At 36.8% G+C, this 21,370-nt stretch overlaps 1 protein-coding gene across 31 annotated transcripts in view; it reads right to left on the bottom strand.

The window, feature by feature from the left end:
* Nucleotides 1-21,370, bottom strand: part of rbfox1 (RNA binding fox-1 homolog 1) — a 644,752-nt gene that overhangs the window by 116,833 nt on the left and 506,549 nt on the right. Inside the window, exon 1 of one of the 31 annotated variants that reach the window (XM_088613260.1) lies at nucleotides 15,729-15,941. The exons of 29 other annotated variants lie outside the window; for them this stretch is intronic. In XM_088613260.1, coding sequence (XP_088469386.1) covers nucleotides 15,729-15,815 — 87 coding nt within the window. In that variant the 5' untranslated portion in view covers nucleotides 15,816-15,941. Of the gene's footprint in view, nucleotides 1-15,728; nucleotides 15,942-21,370 lie in introns of those variants that run through there. One more of the 31 variants, XM_088613258.1, reaches the window with a different exon arrangement.

The following is a 21,370-nucleotide window of genomic DNA, read 5'->3' as shown; positions in this document are numbered from 1 at the left end:
AAACATGTTAAGCTCTGTTTAGTTGTAGCCAGGGGACTTTACTTATTTCTACCCAACAGCAACAAACACCTACAGCACAAACAACACTTTAACCTGCTATTCACAGAATCGGCGCAATTCTTATGCAAGTATACTAGACAATAATGCCTCAAATCATTATTGTTCTACCAGGCACGGACCTGAAAGGGTAATTGTTAAAATAAAGATTTTTTTGCTCGATTCACTCTAAATACTAAATAGGTGCACGATCAGTGAAATTTCAGTCTTCTGTTTTCAGCAGTGGGTGTGTGTTTGCAGTACTGTAGGTGTGCTGAGAGATTCTGTCAAGAATACAGTGGAAAGCCAGGCTACACAATATATGAGGCTCCTGTCCTCCTCTGAGATGAAATGCTGAAATCAGCAAGTTTACAGGGTCAGACATTGTGCTCTTTTATTTCAGAGCCTAGACACTTAGGTAGTAATCAATCTTAACTAAAACCATTCTTCTTCTGAGGTTAACACAGCTATTTATTTTCTTTTTTCAGATGCTATTTTTCATGGCATTTATTCCTGCTTTAAGAAATTCTCCATTTTGTGCTTTTACTTCAGCATTAAAAAGCAACACACCGTGTATCGTTTCAGTGTTGATTCAGTCTCTAGTCTCTATACCAAGGGGAATGGGACTAATAGCTTTCAAAAAGACTTTAAAATAATATTTACCTTTCCACATATACCGTATACAGTAAGGACTGTAAAAGAAACCTACTGTACAACTAAAAACAGAGGAATTACAAAAGAGATTGTGTTGTAATTTTATGAATCCATAGCTCTATACAAACATAGCATATACTTTTTCTGAGTTATGTTCTCCAACCAGTATTTATCTGACATGAGGGCATTTTGATGTTTCAAAGAAATAAACAGAACAATTCTCCAAGGAGTCATTTGCAGGCTAACAAGTCTCATCAAAGATATTAAACACAAACCATAAGCATGTTTCAGTTAAAGTTAATTTTCTGCATTCCTATAATACGTGGACATTGAAGCATTTCAAGACAGTATGACTGGTTGTGAAATGGGGCATAGATTATACATTAAATCAGAAATGATGAATGTTGAGGGGAAGGCATTTAAATCAACTGTACCTCTATATGTATAGCTGATATATAAAAATATTTGGAGAAGATGAACAATGCTTGCAAAAGAGTAAATAGCTTTTCAATTAAATTAATGGATTATTTTTTTCTGAGGAAAGGTCAACCTTGTTGAAATATATACAGTAAATAACTTGAAATACTATAACATCACATCTTAGCTTAAGACATGTAGATGTTAAAAAATAACTTAATCTTTCACAGGTTTGGAAAACATCGTGTACTCTCCCAAATAAAGAATAGAGATGAAAATATTCCATAGCAAACCAAACATTGTTGTTACAATTCTTATTATCATAAGAGTATGAAGAAGAAAAACTACAGTAGTTGTATTAATTTCTGAATGAGGTTGCAGGCATCTTTTCATTTGTTTTTGGCTATTGAACGCACAATAATGACTTCTTGTCAGTCTTTGATTAGTTTTTAATTACAGCACTAAATTTGTATATTGAAACCTTCAAATGAAAGGTTTATGAATAGAACTGTTTGATTAAATGGTTGCCCTTCTGTCACGCCAAAGAGTAGCGTGTGTAAATTCATTAAGCAAAAAATATTACATTTTAAATTCACATACAATGAATTAAATCTGCTTTTTACCTTCAGACAACAGTCTACTGCTAAAATTGCTCCTCTGTTCTCTGTCTTGTCACTCTAATATGTAATTTGATCTGTAGCGAGTCTTTCACTGAATGCCTTTCACAGAGAAGAAAAAAGTGCATTACTACCCCCCCCAAAAATGCAAAAAACTAATTTTCACTCTGACAATCCATGCACATCTGATCACTCTCAAAGTACATCTGTGTATTACTTCTCATTTAACCCCAGTAGTGATATGCTATTCAGAAGGGAAAGGGTCAACTGTTTAATGATGCCTTTGATTTTAAAATGCTCACTGTTGTACAAACATCAAAATTTACTGTCTTGAAGCTGGAGAAAGTGTCAGGGAGAAGTATTTATTGATGTACACTTGATGCCATGAAGATGAATTGCTGCCCCATTAATTCATGCTGGTGGATTGGAGCTGGCAAGCTTAATATTGAGATGACTCAGGTGATGATTCTAGTGTTAGGGGACAGTGACCTGGGGCACTGACTAATCCCTTGTCAGTCCGTTGTTTTTAAGATGGTGAGATTTCAATATATACCAAGGTAATAAAACTCACGGAAGTTTTACTCTGGATATATATCAAGTTCTGCCTACAAATTAAACATGAAAAAGCACTGGAGGACTTGTGCATGGTAAAACATATTTAAAGTCTGTTACAGTGAGGTGCACTGAGTAAATAACATCATCATCAAACATCATAAATAACGACAATTGTTACAGACATACTGACATATGAGAAATCCTTAAAAAAAGAGCAATTCCTCCTTCCTGGATGCAGTTTGCATGGAGATTATGCAGTGTCGGATATGAAAAAGCGTCACAGTGCTGTATTTCATTCAGGACCATGGACAGCTCAACACCAAGGCAGGGTCTAGTGATAAATACAGTATTCACTCTGTCCTTCAGGCCACACACGCCTTTCAGAGGTTATATGGGTTATAATAGGTTATTTTTAGATGATTGAAGTCTACTTGTCAGTTACGAAAAAATAAAAAAATACAACCTATCATGCACGAAGCTGAACGAATATACTAGGCATCCTCACATCAATATACTGTGAATACATCTTCACTGTATATATTTTAAATAGCTTGACATGTTGACTAAATGTAAATTACAGCACTTATTCTATTTCTTTTTCACAAGGTACTGTAGATGGTACAGACACTAGCCTCCAACAGGACTAAGCAATGAATGATATACTGCAGTTTTGCTGCAGCTCTTCTGAACACATTTTCAACTTGCAGAACACTTGTATTGGAGTGTGCTCTGATTAAATTAGGCTCCATACTGTCACTTAATGTAATCAGTAATAATTAAGATGAATTGCTTTCTAATATATTCACTATAAAGCGTAAACAGAATTGTTTGTATTTGAAGAGTACCCAAAGTCAATTTTTGAAATTAAGAGGGGAATTTCTCTTGGGAACATAAATGTCAATTTGAATTTGACTTCTATTTAGGTTCACAACCTTATTTATACCCTGTTCAAATATTTATGTGATTAATGAAGGAGGACTAGATTACATTAATTTGTTAATTGAAAAGTTATGCTCTAACACACAGTACGTGATCAGCGATACCTGATTTTCTGGTTCCTTCAACATAAGAACATTTTAATCTTGTTTCAAATGTGTAATTTCTTAATTCCATTTGAAAAAGCATAGGGAAGGAAGCTAGCACATTTATGTCCGATGTCAAAAAAATAAATTAATTAAAGGCGTAAGCTAGCATTTAAATGTGGTTCCGCATATGGTGATTACATTGGCTGTCTACAGCAATTGCAGGATGTGAGTGCTTATAAGTAATTTCTCAGAGTTTTGTAGGTTGTTTTCTATAGCCTGTGGCACATATTTTTAAAACACATGAGCAGAGGCTGAATTAGAGCTTCTTCTTAATTCTCTGTGACACATGATGACTATCTACATCTCATTTCAACTGAAAAAAATCCCTTCTGGTTAAATTGCATTTGGTCAGCATCTCTGTACACTTCAGTGATCTCCAGTAAAGGGCCCATCAGAAGCTGAGCTTAGTGAGCCTAGCACAGACAAATAATAACAGAAGTACTGTATGCTTCCTCTGAGTTTGCTGTAGCACTGTGAAACTTAAGTGTTCACACAGCCACTTGTAGAAATGTAAGCATTAAGGTCAATAACTATGAGCATATATTTGATCCTGCTAACCTCAGCATTTTGGTTTTTTTTTTTACATTATTCCAGGGAGTTAAAGTAGCGGACCATTTTAGAAAACCTGCCGAGCTTAGCAGTTCTGGCTGCAAAGCCCCACTTTCTGTGACTAAAAAGCAGTTTAATATTCAAACGAGGAAAATGAATTTTTCACAGGCAGTGTTTTTTCTAGGGTTTTTTTTCCCCCTCGTGCATCCTCAGGCTTTAATGTCATGGGAAAAAGATGTGGATTCTTAAAGTAAAAATATATTAGTTGGCCATTCCTTCCCGTGTCAGTAAAATTGAATTTATTTTTTAAAAAATGTCCATGTGATATTGTATCTCGGGACTGTTTGAAATATTTAAACTGTAAAACATTAATTTGCTGATTTGTGAAGAATCTGCTGTGACACATAAATTAAAACACTGCATCATGTACCTCTGGGATTCAAATACAAAAAGCATGCTTTGATGACATTCAGAGAAAGCTGAGATCTCATTGGCTGTTCAGAATGCTGACATCATCTAAAAAGATTCTAATGGTGCAAAGAAGTCAGGACATCATGCAGCTCTATGTATATAGAAAGTCTTCAGAGGTGTCCATTCATTTCATGATCTATCGGTGCTGACAGCTAAGCATCTGTCAGTTCAAGTTCATCTACTTCTTGGCACCACTCCTTCAGTGGAGGGTCGGCTCCACAGGTTCTGTTAAGGTCTCTCCTTTTTTTTAAAGAGCTTGGGTACATCTGTTTTTATGAAGTGGCATTCCCACCCATCATATATCCTTTAATTGTTCCTTATCGACAATGAAAATCGTGTTACATGTTCAGGAATAAACCTGAACATCGATGTATAAGGGTAGAAAAATAAAATATATATATAAACAATACATTTTTAGAATATAAAAGAATATATATACTGTTAAGATACAATGCCATGGCAAACCCAAGTGAAATATTTAGCAAACCATATCACACTTGCACCTACTGTACAGCTCAAAGATTTGCCCTGTGTTTTATATACATACATGGTAGAGAAGCTCATTTTATTCTGCAAGGGCAGTACAGAGGATTTCTAAAAACAGATCATCCAAATCGCATTTGAAAAGAAGGGTTCCAAACGAGAGGAGGCTATGTGGCCCATGGCTGCTAGCAGCCAATTGATCTGAGGGGCTCATCCAGTTTCTTAAAAGTAGACAGGATGTCAGCTCTCCCAGCAAGAATATGCAGCTTCATCCAGCTTACATCAGCCCTCTGTATAAAAATGTGCCTCTTGCACTCACTTTCTTGTAGGTTCTTCTTGTGTCAATGAGATTGGGCTTCGCCACTTGTTTGGGTTGACTTTGTCAGTGCCTTTGAGGATTCTCAATAGTTGAAACAGGTCCTCTCCTAGTCTTCTCTGTTCAAGGCTAAAAACTCTCAGTTGCCATTGCTGATCAGAATAGGAACTTACCTTAAGGAAGGAATGTATTAGGTATTGTTTTAAGATGGCAATGTATCTGGTTGCCTCTCTCTAGATTATTCCAGCCCTATTTTTTTGCACTGGGTTAAGTAAATTATACACAATATCATAAAAGAGGTTTTAGTTTATTATGCATATCACCCCTTGATTTAATTGTACTATTTTAAGTATGTATGCTAACATTTTGTGTGCCTTTTTTTTTTTCAGATTGTGTGGAAGATGTAAATGTAGTGTTAAACACCTAAAGCGTTTTTATAAGTAGCTTAAGACAATTTGTCCCCATTTTAACTTTATCACTTATTTGTTCTTCTACTGATGTGTAACACTCACTTGTCTAAATTAAATGTCAGTTTACTAGGTGATTGCCTAGTCCTCAATCCCTTCTAAATTCTTGGACATTTCCTTTGCTGCTTCTACCGTATTTAATCCTTAATTTTGGTATCTCTAAACTTAACTGGTTTACTAACCATAAACGAGATTTAACTTATTGATTTCAATTATGAAGAACAGTGGTCCTGATACAGACCCCTGTTGTACTCCACTAATCACCCTATGTACTGTACATGCATTACTTTGAATAACAATCACCTTCAATTTAAGAATGATGAGGAACTTCATCAGAAGCCTTCTGGAGGTCTAAATACACTAAAACATATACCGTGCCGTGTGTATTTATTACAGCTGTTGCTTGTGCTTGTCTGGTCTCTATAACATATTAACTTTGCAATGGAGCAATCTGCTGAAGATACCATGGTAAAGGTTTTCTGTGTCTACTGGGAACTGGATATTTTTGAAACTCCCAATATGTTAACATTTTAAGGAGAATCCCCTTTCATTATGTACACAGTAAAGTATTTATTACCCTTAAACATCACACTTGCACATAGCATGAGATGTTTCTTTAGAAGGGAAGAGTATACAATATATAACTTTATTTGTCAAAACACTTTCAATGTTGTGCATTTCAACCTGCACTGGGCACAGATACATATCAAATGATAGTAAAAATAACATGAAACAAATCTAATAACAGTAAAAAGGGTTCAGCTTAGTGTAGTGGGCAAGGATTTGGGCTCATAACTGATAGGCTGTGGGTTGGATTCCTGCAGCCACACTTTGAGTGAAGTGTTGCTCCAGAGACCCAGCTGTGGGAACCAGTATTGCAGGCGGGTCATCAAGATTCGGGGTGAGCCGCTGAGGCTCTGGTATGGAATTTACCTTTTCAGTTCGTATAATATGATTTAAAAACCGGATTTTACTCTCAAGGAAAAGCATGCAGTAGCCATAGGTCCTTCAAAGATCTTCTTTTCCTCTTCTCCCCCTTACACATTTATTGTTTCTTCATGGAGGATGCAAATTTTTAATTAATACTTAGACCGAACATCCTTCCTGAAATTCATCTCTTGTCAATGAATTATACATATATTCAAATACGAACGCAAAACGCAGTGTCTGCATTAGGGCGCAGTATACTTTAACAAGCCCTATTTTTATGTTGTTACCCCCTGCCACGTTAGTCAGGCTCCAAAACAGCAGAGGGTGCTTGTTCTGAAACAGAAAAACAGCGCTCTTGAAACGTGATTAATGGTGTCTAGTGACACAGAACTCCTAATGTGTATGACTAATAACAACAAATTAAGAATGCAAAACATGCCTTTCTGTTTAACTACTGACTTAGTTGTCTGGTAATTTGTTTGGGCCACAAATACACAGCTCCAACATGCGATTAAATTACTGCATGTTATCCAATATTTAAGTGCTTTCCTTCAAGCAATTTGTAGTAATCATGAAACCAGGAAAAGTGCAGCACGGGTTTAATCAAGGTCGGATTAACAAATGCTAATTTTGATCCTGAACTATGACAAGGTGTGAGGCACATGAACAGCTGTGCTCCATCCGATTGCTGGGGAGCAAGGAGGGGGTTGAACTTCACAAGTACAGTTTTTAATTCACATCAGTTTACATTTCAGTTTTGGCAAAATAATGCCCCTCACCAATATAAATAACACTCAATTCAGAGCTCCTACTTTCGAGGAGTCTTATGCTCCACAAATGCACTTATATTGTTCATTGTATAATGTACATGTAGGCTGTTATAAATGTGTTTGAATAATTAAATTGTATTCATATGTGTTTTATCTAGACTTTGGAATTAGAGTACCAACATTGCATTTGCAGCAGTGAAGTAAATCCTTAGCTTAAGGTCAGCATGATTAAAACTACCTGGTGTATCACCAGAACAAATGTAGCAGAGCCTAATGAACGTTCGAGTTGAAAATAACACTGACTAACTCTCAGAAATTCCATTTTGAGCACGAATAGATTGCGTTGACCTGTCATGGTACTATCTACAACTGCGTAACGTAGGAATGAGTGACTGCTGTACCCACAGGTCCTTTCCTAACATATTTTGACGCAACTACAAGAATGTAAATTTGAGAAGCTGGCCTTTCATCCTCCTTACTTAAACCTCATGATTCCACTCTCACAAATATCATGGGATCCAACAGAAGAAGGAGGCAAAGGGCTGTTTGTCCCTATGTAAAGAAACATTTCCTATTCTGAGCAGGCAGGCAGGCAGCAGCGCTACTCTGTCATTCCCTGACAGTTATAGACTAGAACAGCACCTTATTAAAGATTAAGGTTTGCTCAGACACTCTGTATTTTGGCAGTCTCTTGTCTCCTGCCCAGCATTTATTACCATCAGATTAATACCATCACATCCCCCTTATGCAAATACCTGATTAGCTGTGAATGTCTCTTCTCCAACAGCGGGCAGGTGGAAGGTACTGTAGGGCATGCAACAATTTCTCAGGTTGTATTTAAATTACACTAAAAATTCTCTAAACATTTCTCAAAGAACAGTTTCCCCCCACATTCGAAATATTTCCACAAGAGTTTTGTTTTCAAGGATAACTTTTTTTTCAGCATTTGTCGGTGTGCATTTCAGGAGCACTAGACTTTACAGCATGATATTAGACATCTGAAGCTATGACTTTCACAAAGACGGAAAGCATAAAAAACTAATTGCAACAGTAAACACTGTGATTCGAGCCATCATCCCCATCTTTCCAGTTTTAGTCATCACTAATGCAGACAAATTACATCAGAAGTAGCCACTTAACAGCAGATGTTCATGATATTGGAAAAGCAAACAAAAGGAGACACCACAGGAGAAGAAGAACCTATTGCTCATTTACTCTTAAAGGCTAAATTACTTAATATTCTGAAGATCTGAGAAGACACCTTTAAGGTCTAGTTTAAATTCTGATCAAAGACTAAGTTACTAAGTTAAAGCTAAACCCCTTAATGGTGAATGACGAGAGAAGATGAAAAGTAACATACAAAGCAGAGGACACCAGTGAAATATGTGAAAGTTCATTTACTACATCTAGAGCAGGGGGTATGTCTTAACCAAAATATGACAAGCTACTGTAGATATTCTGGATTTTTTCGAGAAACAGATACATAATTTTTTTTGCATCAGTTAGATACTAACTATCTAATGGACGAGACTGGCTGAATGGTCTCTTCTTTGCAATATTGTTATTATATTTTTATGTTATTTCTCACATCAGGCAGAAATCCAGGGGATGCCATATACAGTACAGTAATCTGCCCTCTCAGAGCTGTAGAAATGTAAACCCTATCATGATCTTTTCACCTGCTCTGTGTCACTGTGTTCTCATTATCCTCTCAGTTGGACAGTCAACCTGTGAGGCTCTGTTTTTGAGATGGACAAATGCAGCATTAGGTGTTGGGTCTCCCAGGTGACAAGTTCTGTAAAAGACTCCTCAGGGAATCTCAGAAAGAACCCCAGAGAGCAAGGAAGTTGTCACTTCATGCTTCCACTGAGCCACAAGCACTCTATGGTTCAGAGACCCAAGAGAGCATCACAAAATTCACAGTTCTGCTGAACAGGGAGCATTAGTGTGAACTTTACATCTAATATTTACCTTTATGATGGTTATATGATATGATCGCTTCATGCACGGTACTATTAAAATGAACAATTGTCTGTTTGAATATACAGTAGAGGCATAAACAAACCAATCTTTGACCTCAAACAGAATAGGTCCATTGTACAATACTGTACAGCTGTGCAACCAGAGCAGTTTAAAACCATATTTGCAAATAAAAGACACAACACTGCAAGAAACAAAAATCTTCTTTTTGAATCGTTAATTTTGTTAGTTTTATTATATTTACATATCCCTTCAGTCTCCAAGCCTTTTGTGAACCAGCCGGCTGCCCTGACCAGTGTTCCTGAAAACATACAAACATAAACATGTCTTTCATTTTAATGGCTTGACAGACCACACACTCACATCCACAGCTTATAAAATTCAAAAACAATTTCTGAGGACCTTAAGCTATAATTTGCAAATATCCAGGACTTGTGTTCTTAAATGTAAGCACCAGCTTAGTATGCGATACACAGTCTCTCACAAATCCTTTACTGGTGATGTGGAAATACCACAATAATTATTTAGGGTCAAAATACATTGATATTCATCACAGAGATGTTGTGGCAACCATCATTCTTTATTTTACTCTGACCTCCAGCTTTTTCGGGATAAAATGTCAAGGCTCTTTAGATTTAATCATGTCTAAAACAAAATAATGATAGGCAAAATGCCATCATTAGCTCAGATAGGAAACTCTCCATATTTTTCTTTCAGAGGAATTCATCACTGTTAACAGTTACTCTTTTAAAATGTGACTGATGTGAAAGAATATAACCTTTTTAGCAGTATGTGATGGAAAGAGTACTGATTTGGGTTAAAGCTATTATTCTAATCACTAAGATTGTAAATACTGTATTTTTAATTCCAGATCATACTGTATTTATCTCCAGATCAGTGAAGAGTATGAACACATAATTTATGAATGGTTAATTCACATCATTGTGTGAACACTGATACAAAATACATGGCATTTCAGAAACCTTCATCTATAATGTCTACACATATTTTGGCAAAGCAGAGTATGAAATCCACTGGAAGATAACCTTATGAGGCTTTGAAACAACAGTAGCAAAACACTAATTTAATGTTACCACACTCAAGAGTTGTTTGGGAACAGTTATTTTAGGCCCTAGGGCAAACACTTGGCATCCTCATAGGAATAAACCATTCTTACATCAAACAATCATGATGGTCTGAATCCAATTGACTCCAGACAAAAGTATTGAGATAATCAGCATATTAAAGGCAACACTATAACCATATGTTAATTATGTAAATGATTCGTTTTAATCAGCTAGAACCATGTAAAGAGTTACTGGGAATGCAAATGTAGAGAGTTATTAAAAATCTCATTAATATTCATCTTGGTTCTATGCGCAAATGTATCCACCCGAACAGATGAATTAATAGTTTGATGAAAGATGAAAGTGCTGGAGGGAAAGTCTGTGGAAAACCATCTGTCTTACTTTGTATCCCTCCTAGGCCTGAACTGTTCAGAGACGACTACAAGTGGAAAAAGCCCAATGGACAGACAGGGGCTGTTTGCAAGGGAGTGGAACAGAGTGATTGGCCAACTGTTGGCCGCACTGCCCTTTTCTTCCTCCCCATACTCCTGCCCTCAGCTGAAATCCAGCTGACTGGGGTGGGCTCATATCAAGGATCGTTAATTCCATCAAGCTATGGGATCACCGAGGTGCCTCCACAGCTAAGACTTCATTGGTTAGATCAATCCTTATCTTTACTCTTTTTGACCTGTGAATGACCTGTTTCACACACACAAATTATAGGCGACACCTTCAATGGCTTTTATGGCTCACTTTTTTAGCAATATCGTGTTTCAGCTTGATCTTAATTCTGCGAAAAGTAAATTCCAGTTCACCTTTCCAAGGACACTTAAATGGAGGAACATTGGTTCATCAGCATCTCTGAGATGTTTTTTTTATTTCTAGCAACAGTCACATGACGAGAACAGCTATGTTGCAACTCTAACACAATTTTCCTCATTTCAGGTGCTGCATATCATGAAATGCTTAAAATACCGTGCTTAAAGACATTGCACCCCTCTGCTTATAGATAATAACAAAACCAGAAAACAAACTTGCCATGAACAAATGACCGAAATTGTCTTACTTTATTTCTTCCGAATACGTGGGAATTTAAAAGCTAACTGGCACTGAACTCTATAAATCTGAAAATGGTCATCCTTTCTTCAGAAGTGAACCTGTTACAAATGAAAGATTAACAATATATGCATGGGCATTCTATAAAAACGTGTAATTTATTATTTACAGAATGCAGGCTAGTGACAAAAATAAATTGTACATTAGTCGGATCCCCTGTAACAGCCCTGCACAGTGCACTCAACCCTTGAGTTTTGCTGCCTCCGGCTCTCTGACAAAAAGCTCCATCTGTACTTCGCAACTCAAGCTACATTTTATATTGACCCTGCCACATTTTGGCCATTCTCATCAACCAAGATTATTCTGACAGTCTGCTCTGGCAAAGGCTTAAAGTTCAACTTTTATTGCACAGCTGAAAAAAAAAAGGTCTAGAATGCTAAGAAAAATGCCCGTGCCTCATACCTATGCATTTTTCATCACTCATTTTAAAGTGCAAAGTGAAAATAACAACGGGAAAAAAGAGAGACTGCAAATAACCCCCCACCCATAAAATTGTTACTTGAATTAGTTCAACCTTTCTACAAATTGTGGATCAAAAAAATGATCACGGCTTGCACCTTCTTTTTCTTCTTCAAATCGTCGTTTTTATTAACCATTCTTCTAATGTTTCCTTGCTTTAATTGATTTTGCTGCTACAGTATGTTTCTTTTGAGCACAGGTACTGTATAACTAAAGAAGTTGTGCAACAGAATGGGTTAAGTCTCAAACCCTCCAACCCGGATCCAACAGATCCAACACAGATGCAAAGGCGGCACAAGACAGGATATACTGTAGACAGCTAGAGACAGCATAGGCATAAACCAGAGCAGAATGGGTGATTGATCACCTCACTGAAAGTAATGCAAAAACATGTGTACAGTATAGCTGCCACAGGTACTGTAGGTACGGATGTACATATTCCATATTCCAGGTATTCCACAAAAGATGTACAATAAAAACATTTCAAACTATGAGAGAAACCAAATTTCGATTATGAATTATAGGAGCACATTGAGGTTCTAGGAAAATATGTTTTTGAGCACAAAACAAACTGTATCCAAGATTTAAGATGGAGGTTCCTGCATGATTCCACTATCAAACAATGACTCAGTATTAATGGTCTCCAAGGTCATTTAGAGACCTTATCTGTACCCTAATCACTGACTGCTTACATGTCCAAATTACCCATCATTTCCTGAGGTTGGCATATCTGGTCTCTAAAGTGTTTTTAAATGGTAGATGTGCTTTGAATGTCAAAAGTGAAGAAATAAATGAATAAACTACTGTAGCAACTGGTGTATCACCATTTGTTGTCAACATATTTAGATTCTAACAGGAAACATAAACAATTACAAAAGGAGAAACAAACTTACTTTGACATGCTGTCAAATATTAGAAATACTACACTGATGGACTTATACTTTGCCAAATAAAGCTTTCACAGTTTTGCAAAGTTCAAAATTAGTGCAATACTGTCACCTCAATTAAAATCAGCAATCCATATAAAAGCCTCATGGAGTCTAAGCAATCTGCAGATCACATGACAGTGGCTTTGTTTTTCTTAATACGGCCCGACTGAAGGTGTTGATGGACTTAAAAATAGCAGCAATAAGGTTGGGTAATGTCTTCAGATATTACTATGTAAACCTGTCCGCTTGTGTGGTTGGACATGAACACCATCTGCTTGGTCAAGCACATCTCTCTGTAGCTGGTGTCATCTTATTTGTATTCTCTGAGCTGGGAGTTCCTTGGCAGATGTTATTTAAAGCTAATTTCTGCAGAGGGACTTGAGAAAATTGGCTTCCCTCTGAACGTTTTGGGATATGCACCTACAATACTTGTTCACTATATAAGCATTAAAGAATTTGGCCTGTATCTAACTGATGCCTTACAGAGTAAATATACTGTATATGTGAGCGGACGTACTGCAGTATTGCTGCTGTCTATTCCTAAGCAAAGAACAACCTTGTTCCTACAGGGTTAATGCAGAACGTCCCAAATTTAAAAAAGGCCCTACATCAATTTCATCTGCCTTGGTGATGTGCGTATAGTGGCATTTGGTAATGACGAGAACATTCCAACAAATCGATAGTTATTTAATTCCCAACAAGCTCCTGAGTCCATTAAACCTGATTACATTCACCCATTTCAGCTGGGTGCAGTTATTTTTCCTACACAGGCACTTAATCTATAAAAGGAACTTATGAGAACTTTCAAAAGCAATTTCAGCATCAATCAACATAGCATGCAAGGTGCGATTTGGCTGTAATTATTTATAGGACAGGGGCGCAGAGAACGGACTGCACCCCGTCTTCTGACCTTCACCCACAAATAACACCAAAAACAAAACAAAACAGAGGACGGGTTTCAGCACATAGACACAGCACATAGACATTGTAAAAGAAAAAAAGCCTGTTCCTTAAGACACTAGATGAAAAGCACATAAAGCTTTTGATACTGACAATGGGGTTGTGAAGAGTGGATCGATACCATCCAGCATCATGCATATGTATCTCTACTCAGGTGAGCAGTATAATTAAAGGTTTAATTTATAATACGAAAATATTAGACTTGTCTTTTGCCTAAAAACTGTAGAAAGAAGAAAACGGATTTCCATTGGTTGCAGCAACATTAGGAAAGGGATGGACAGTTCACTAATAAAGCTATCAAATTTAATCATATAATCATTGTAATTAATTATGCAGAGGTTAAGACTCCATTACTGCAATCTAATGTCTTACAATTGTATTGGCAAAACCGACATGCATATTTGAAATTAATTAGATAAATTCCACTGTATAAAGAATAGATAACTTATATGTTAATTCAAAGGGGGAATTCCCAAATGTGAACACCTTTGAGCAACAATCAGATCCAATCACCTATGTAACTCAAAACAATGAACAGCTTTAATGGCAACATTCAGATGTGTTTTTGATTGTGTCTAGTTCCAAATATTGCAAATAACTGCACACTCTAACTAAGCATATACAGTAACTCCTGCAGACAGAAACTACACTATTAAGGCTGTTATGAAATCCCTTGAAAGTAAAGTATTTTCACTATGTAGTAATGACAGGATGTATACCCCTATGATTAATTATTTATGAATTCTTCCCTGGGAAACCTGCACACAAAAACAGTGATGACACACATAAGAAAAGCTTGAATGCACGGTGGCATTTTCTTTTCAGGGAGTTTATGACCCCATGGTCATATCTTGTCCAAATACTACATTACTCCATTTTAAATGATTAATTCCACATTACTTCCGTATTAAACCTCTTCCCTGAAGATATGAATAAGTTATCAGTTGCATATAAATTTCAAACATGATTCAAGAAAACCACATAAATAATGACTTTTAAAATGAACAACTTATTTCATTGCAAATTTTATCAAGATGCAAAATACAAGTTCAATTCTTTTTTTCTATTTTTAATGACATTAATAAAACATACAAGCAGTATCGATGCATTATTATTATTAATTATTATTATTATATTACTCAAATCCTGCACTCAATATTTCGACATGGGGTTGTGACAATATTACTATCACCCAGAATGATAATACATTTCAGATTGATTTGTGAAAATTCTGAATAAAGAATTCTTTTAAAAGACAAAAGGGGGAAAAAGCCATGATGAGCCAACTGTAAGACGATGATTCTAAATCTGTATTGTAGACAGAGTTGAAAAACTGAAATATTTTAAGAGGCAGATCCTGATCTGGAAAAGCAACAGCTACAATTATATGACAGAAATATTAATAGCTGTTCTCCTGTAGGTACAGTATATACAGGTACAGTATATGCACACACAGACACAGCTGTATTTGGTAAGTTCCCACACTCAGCCCTTAACTCTAAGCAATATCATGATCATTTTCTTCGCCTCCTGCATTGCTGTGAGAGTGCTGAGTCTCTGGAAAGTCTGGGGTGCATAGCAAATCCTCTGCCCTGTGGTCAACCTCGAGAAGCCCAGACATGAATGTTAAGCAGCAGCAGGATCAATACAGGCGAATATAGCTCAACTACACCATTTGTTCAACCATGAGAGATGTCAATACTCAGATTAGGGTGATCCATCTTTTTGATTTCCTACTGTCTTCTCCCTGACTACATGAGGGCTTTTGCCTGTATTAAAAGTGTTTGCTTTCTCAACCATAAAAATTCCAATTATTACTCTAAGTGCACTGGCGTTAAGTTGCTTGTTGGAAGTGGCCTTCCATTACCTGAACAACTCCAGCGAAGTACGGCGCGGCCGGTAAAATCATGGAAACTCCGTAGGGATGAAGAAGGACTCCTTGAGATGACAGCATTGTTTTGCTTTGTTTTTCTTTTTTACTCTACACAAAAACTTGATGATATCGAATACTAAATAAATATGTAAGGATCAATACCTTCTCGGCAAAAGCAGTATCGGTATAAGTTCTTACGGGACTACAGGAACATCAACAACTAAAGTGAAGGAAAAAGCTCGGAGTCAGCACCACTTAGTGTTAAAAATTCTTTCAAGATTCTCAGATAGAGAACACAGCAGCTGCACGGGTAACTGCGCCAAATAGGAACGTGCTATTTTTGTACCAGCATGTCATGGGATAAGTCAAATACTCTTCATTATTTTTTATTTTCTTCTCATTGTGTACAGAGAACACAGGATCCCTGCTGCCTGACTTCACACTCTTACGAGGGGGAGAAAAAGAAAATTTAATTGTAAAAATCTGTCTCTCTCTGGGTTACGGATACTGAAACACACAACAAATGTGAAAAAGCACTGAAGACCAGAAAATAATCTCTCTTCAAATAGCTACTTTTTCGTCAGAAATGGATGAATTAGATAAAAAATGGCATCTACTGTATATCAAAGATGTGCAAGATTTAATTCACTAATTATTCTCTTTAAACATACTGTATATCCAGTATATTTTCTTTATTAATGCCATATGCACACTAAAAGGATTTGTTTGCTTTTGCTTGAGTATATGAGACATTCCGTATGGCTGTTTGGGCAATCTAATAATATGCTTTTCGTTTTTTAATTTATAAAAGAGAATGAAAAACAGCCTTGGGTACCTTCTGTTTCAGAGAAAATGGCATTTGATATCATCGTGGACAGACATGAGTGAAGAGTGAAAAATAATTCAGACAAAAATAATATTTGTATGAATTAAATTCGGGGTCTCAGATTTAGACCTGAGGCCTATATACTATGACTCAGTATTACATCTTTATAATAGAGGGGCCCTTAAATACAGATAATATATTATATAAGAGAGAGAGAGCAATATAAAAATAAACATTTTTATAATTTAGGGAATTCATTTCATGTGACACCTTTGTTCTTTATTGTTCAGCTTTGCTCTGTACTGGATAATGTCAACTGAAACAAGTCACAAAGATGTTCCTGTGGCATTCTGCAAAAAAAAAAAAGTCTTCAAAAACAAAATTAAAAATTCAATTGAGCAGATAAAAATAATAAAGATACCTGTATCAGCTGGAAACATTAATGAAAGAAGCCTTTTTTTCCTGAGCCTCATTTTTTAATTACTTCTCCAGACTACTAATTAAAAGGAAGATTTGACATGATTTTTCAATTATTTAACAGTGCAGACTGCACCACCTTTAAAGGTTGGCAGCAATTATTTCTCATGTAGGGCAGTCCTGTTCTATGACAGCAAGATCCCTTCAGCAGCTGCCTGCTGACCCCATTCAGTGACAAAATAACAAGTGTCTAACTTTAGTCCCATTGCACAGCCCACTGCTGAAACAATGCCAAGCATGGCTTTGACTGTATCAGGTGACAGTGGTAGCACTCCTTACATCCATCCCAGACCTTGCAAAAGGTCAAAGGTACCTCGGTAATAATCCACACTCGTGGCGATAATGGTCCAACACCTGGAAAGCAACAGATCTTATTCTGTCTCTTTTCCTCCCAACAGTAAGGTGATTTCTCCAAAACAACGAAAATGAAAAGAATTTGGAAATAAAGTTCTAACCAGCTACTTACACTTATATATAAAGCAGGGTGGAGCGGTGTCTAGGATTCTGGACTTGGGACTGGAAGGCTGTGGGTTCAAATCCTAGGCAGTACGTTACTGTTGTTGTACCCAGATTGTTCCAGTTAAAATACCCAGCTGAATAGACTGGTGAAAATGTAAGTTGCTTTGTCAGCAAAATAAATTAGTAATTAATTACTGTATGTGCATTTCTGTGCTGTTCAGATGGTGGCTGGCAGTTAGGAATAGGAATGATGTATTTGCCAAGCTCCAGAAAAGACACCAGTTATTTTCAATATTTAGCTCACACTATGGTGGGATAGGTTGATTTCAAACCCGTTTACTAGGGAAAATGAACTAGTACAACTCACTTTCCACTGAGAAGACATGCCGATAAAGACAGGGGCAGATTGAGCTCAAGTAACGTGCTAAAGGTCAGACAGAGCCATTGGCAACTCTATACACAGGACATCTCTAGTGAATGTGCTCTGGAGAACAGCCTGTTAAACACAACACATCACATGCCGCGCACACCTGAGAGCCACATGGCCATAAATATTCCTCCACTGCATACCTGCATGGAAGCTCATTTTCTCAGCTCGTGAATAAACGTAAGGCATGAAACATAATAACAACGCAACATAACACTTGTTAAAACACTTCAACAGGTGGACAGTGGATATCAAAAACGTGTCAGTTTAAGCATTGTGCTTCAAACCAATTCAAAATAATAGTAGTAGTACTGTACCTTCATGTGCAAAAGCTGTCATTAGTATACAAAAATATCAATTGGGTACAACATTACAATGCTTATATACAAAAATCAAAGTAAATTAGATCAAGAAATGCAGATATAATCATTTTGGCGCCTTTTAGTGTCTGATAGTGTCTGATAGGAGACAAACAAGTTACCAGTTTCTATAAGTGAATTTCCATTCCATTAAGACAAATCCTTACCATCACATCCTGACTCCAGAGTACTACAATGAATCCCATGCAGAGAGAGGTAGGGGCAGCTTGTCACAGAGGAATACAATTTTTTTTTACCTTTGTTTCCTTAGCCCTTAAAGGGCAAATTGCTAGTTCCTCTAAAATAAAAGCAATTCTAGCTCCAGTTACACTACAGTAAGTTCCTCTTTGCATGGGCAGCTACTGTCAAAATGTAGAGATATCCATCAGTACTGTGTGTCAGTCAGTTGTTGCTATTATCAAGCCAAGGAAACATGTTGTGTTTGTGGTCTGTATGAAAATGTGACTTGCAACAGCAATAAAGGACCCAAGTGCAACAAAGGTGAGAGGCCTCTTGTAGGCTCGAGAGTGGCAATATTCCATTGCCATAAGAAAAATAAACTGCTAAATTGTATACATTTTTAGTTATGCAAAACAATTTAATTGAAAAAAAGATTAACTGTTTCAATGTAAGATCAGAAATACTGTATAATGTATTAAAGCTGTACTATCCTGAATCCATGTAAGAAGTATGAGGATTGCTGTACACATGGAATGAGGTATTCCAATTAAAAACAAAGAAGACGCATTAAGCATTTCCTCAAAGAAAATTGCATACTGCACAGGAACTGCAGAAGAACTGATGGCAAACAGCTGTCATGCTCAGGTTCTGATCTCTTTTTATTGGGAGATGCAGACACCCACAGCCAGGTTGTGAGACGTCTGTCTTGTTATTTTCTCACAACCATTAACAGCACTGGTGGACCAAAATTTGTAGGTGTTCCCACAGGCGTTTTGTTGGGAGCATACACTCAGTATCAGTTTGTCTCATTATGAACATTTTGATCTCCACAAAAAGACATGCTTGAAGGCTGAGAAGACTGTGCTAATAATTCTCATTGGCACAAGGAAAGCACCAAAACAATTACTACAAGATACACAAACACAATCTAAACAATGGGGATGGGATACAATATATGTTAATGTCAACATGGCCTTTGTGAGTTCCAGAATAATATTTATATCCTGAGCATTTATTGGCACATTTTTATCTTTCGATTTATTGATTTTTTATCCTAGAATTGCATTGAATATTTTGCAAAGAAAAAACATCAAATTCTTGGTAATGGTTCTATTTGTAAATAGATGACTCTCGTATCTACCTCTTAATTCAAGAAGACACATTTTCATACTGAAGTACTTTTTCCATTGAATCTACTGCATTTATACACTATATGCAATTACTTCTCAACCATTTGAAGAGTCTGAAGTTGACTAGTAACCAACACGTTTTAACGGTAATATTTCAAGTTATGCATCCAGTTATAACATTTTAATTTCTTTTAATATCATTCAGCATTTGAGGTAAAATAAAAACAGAAAAAAGGTTAGTCATGTAAAACACTTGGACTCTCCCTAAACTTAAAAGTATGTGAGTCTAAAAAGCTGTTAATTGAGAAAGAAAAAAAAAACCTACTACCCTCTTCCCTCTCCAGCATACACACACCTCTGTGTGAAAAAACATTCTTAACGGAAGACCTCTGGGTTGTTAGATGGCCAGAGTGCAAACATTTATCTGAAAGTCCCTCCTGCCAGACATAGTGGCTCTCTGTGATGGTTCACCACAAGGTTGTGAAAGTGAATCTCAGATAGATCTCAGCCTCTATATCTCCGTCTCACATGGGGGGATTCAGGAGGTTGGGGAATTATCACAGAGCCTTTGATTGCCAACAGAAATGCTGGCCATCTACCAGGAGTCAGCAGTGGCTGGTGATGGCTGCAGTGGTGCTCTTGCCAGCTCTGTGCTTGCTCTGCGAGCTGGATTTCTCATTTAATGAAGTTTAATTGAAATCCTCAGAATGCATGTAAGGTGCATGGAAAATAAAGTACAACTACATTTGCTGTGCTTTACAATTGCTGATAATAATCAGACCCTCACTAGCAATTAAATTTATGTGTTGTAACGCCATAAAGTGGCACATGTTTAACATCTATTTTGTACAACTGAGAAGATGTGAATTAAAGGTGTGCTTTCTTTTACAGTTTCAGGGTGCTTTGCCCTGCCTGACATTATCTCGTTTAATGCCTAGGCAAGCAGGAGTCAGCATTTGAATACTCACAGCAGATAAAGTCTTTCTGACTGCCCACTGAACCATAATCAATGTGTTTACTCTTATCAGATCCAACACTGAAAACAAAACAGTTTTACCCAAGCTGATGCTCTTAACTAGATTGATAAATATAAACAAGGTACATTAATAAACAAATGTTTTAGCTGTTTTTTTTATCTAGATACAAAGATATAATGCAGGAATACTCAATGTACTGCTTTTCAAATCCACTCCATTGAAAAATGTAGCTCCTTAACTATTTAAATGATGACTGACAGGATCAACATACTGTATCAATTAAAGAGATGGTATTATCAAAATACTGAGCTGGTGCTGGCTGAAAGGGCTACATAATGGATATCTCTGACATCATACCTTCCTTTACACAAGTGAAAATGAACACATACTGTAAATGCAACAGTGATTTAAAGGGTTCAAGGAAATATTTGCTGATATTTTTTCAAAGGCATTTTGAGCTATGCAGAGATGATAAGGTTTTCACAATTGTTGTTTTTTTCTATACCTCCAAGGCTACAGAAAGGAGAGCAGGAGAGAATAATTACCTGTTTCTAAGATGGCTCCCTCTTTATAACTTATTTCCCCCACAAGAATTGGACATTCAATGAAGAACAAAATGTTTTTCTCGGAGGGATGTTCTTTTTGTCTGACTTGCTATAGTCACGGCACTGCATATAATCAAAGATATGAAAGCTCACTGAATTCTGATCCCGAGTTTAAGACTCCCGCAGAGGCTTAAATCTGTGGCCCCAGGCATGGTGGAGCACGGAGAGCAGAAGGCTTAACTGGCTGCTGCAGCAG

This window comes from Lepisosteus platostomus, chromosome 19 (assembly GCF_059453375.1).
Source record: "Lepisosteus platostomus isolate fLepPlt1 chromosome 19, fLepPlt1.hap1, whole genome shotgun sequence".
Lineage (NCBI taxonomy): Eukaryota > Metazoa > Chordata > Actinopteri > Semionotiformes > Lepisosteidae > Lepisosteus > Lepisosteus platostomus.
This window is presented reverse-complemented; position numbering and strand designations above follow the sequence as displayed.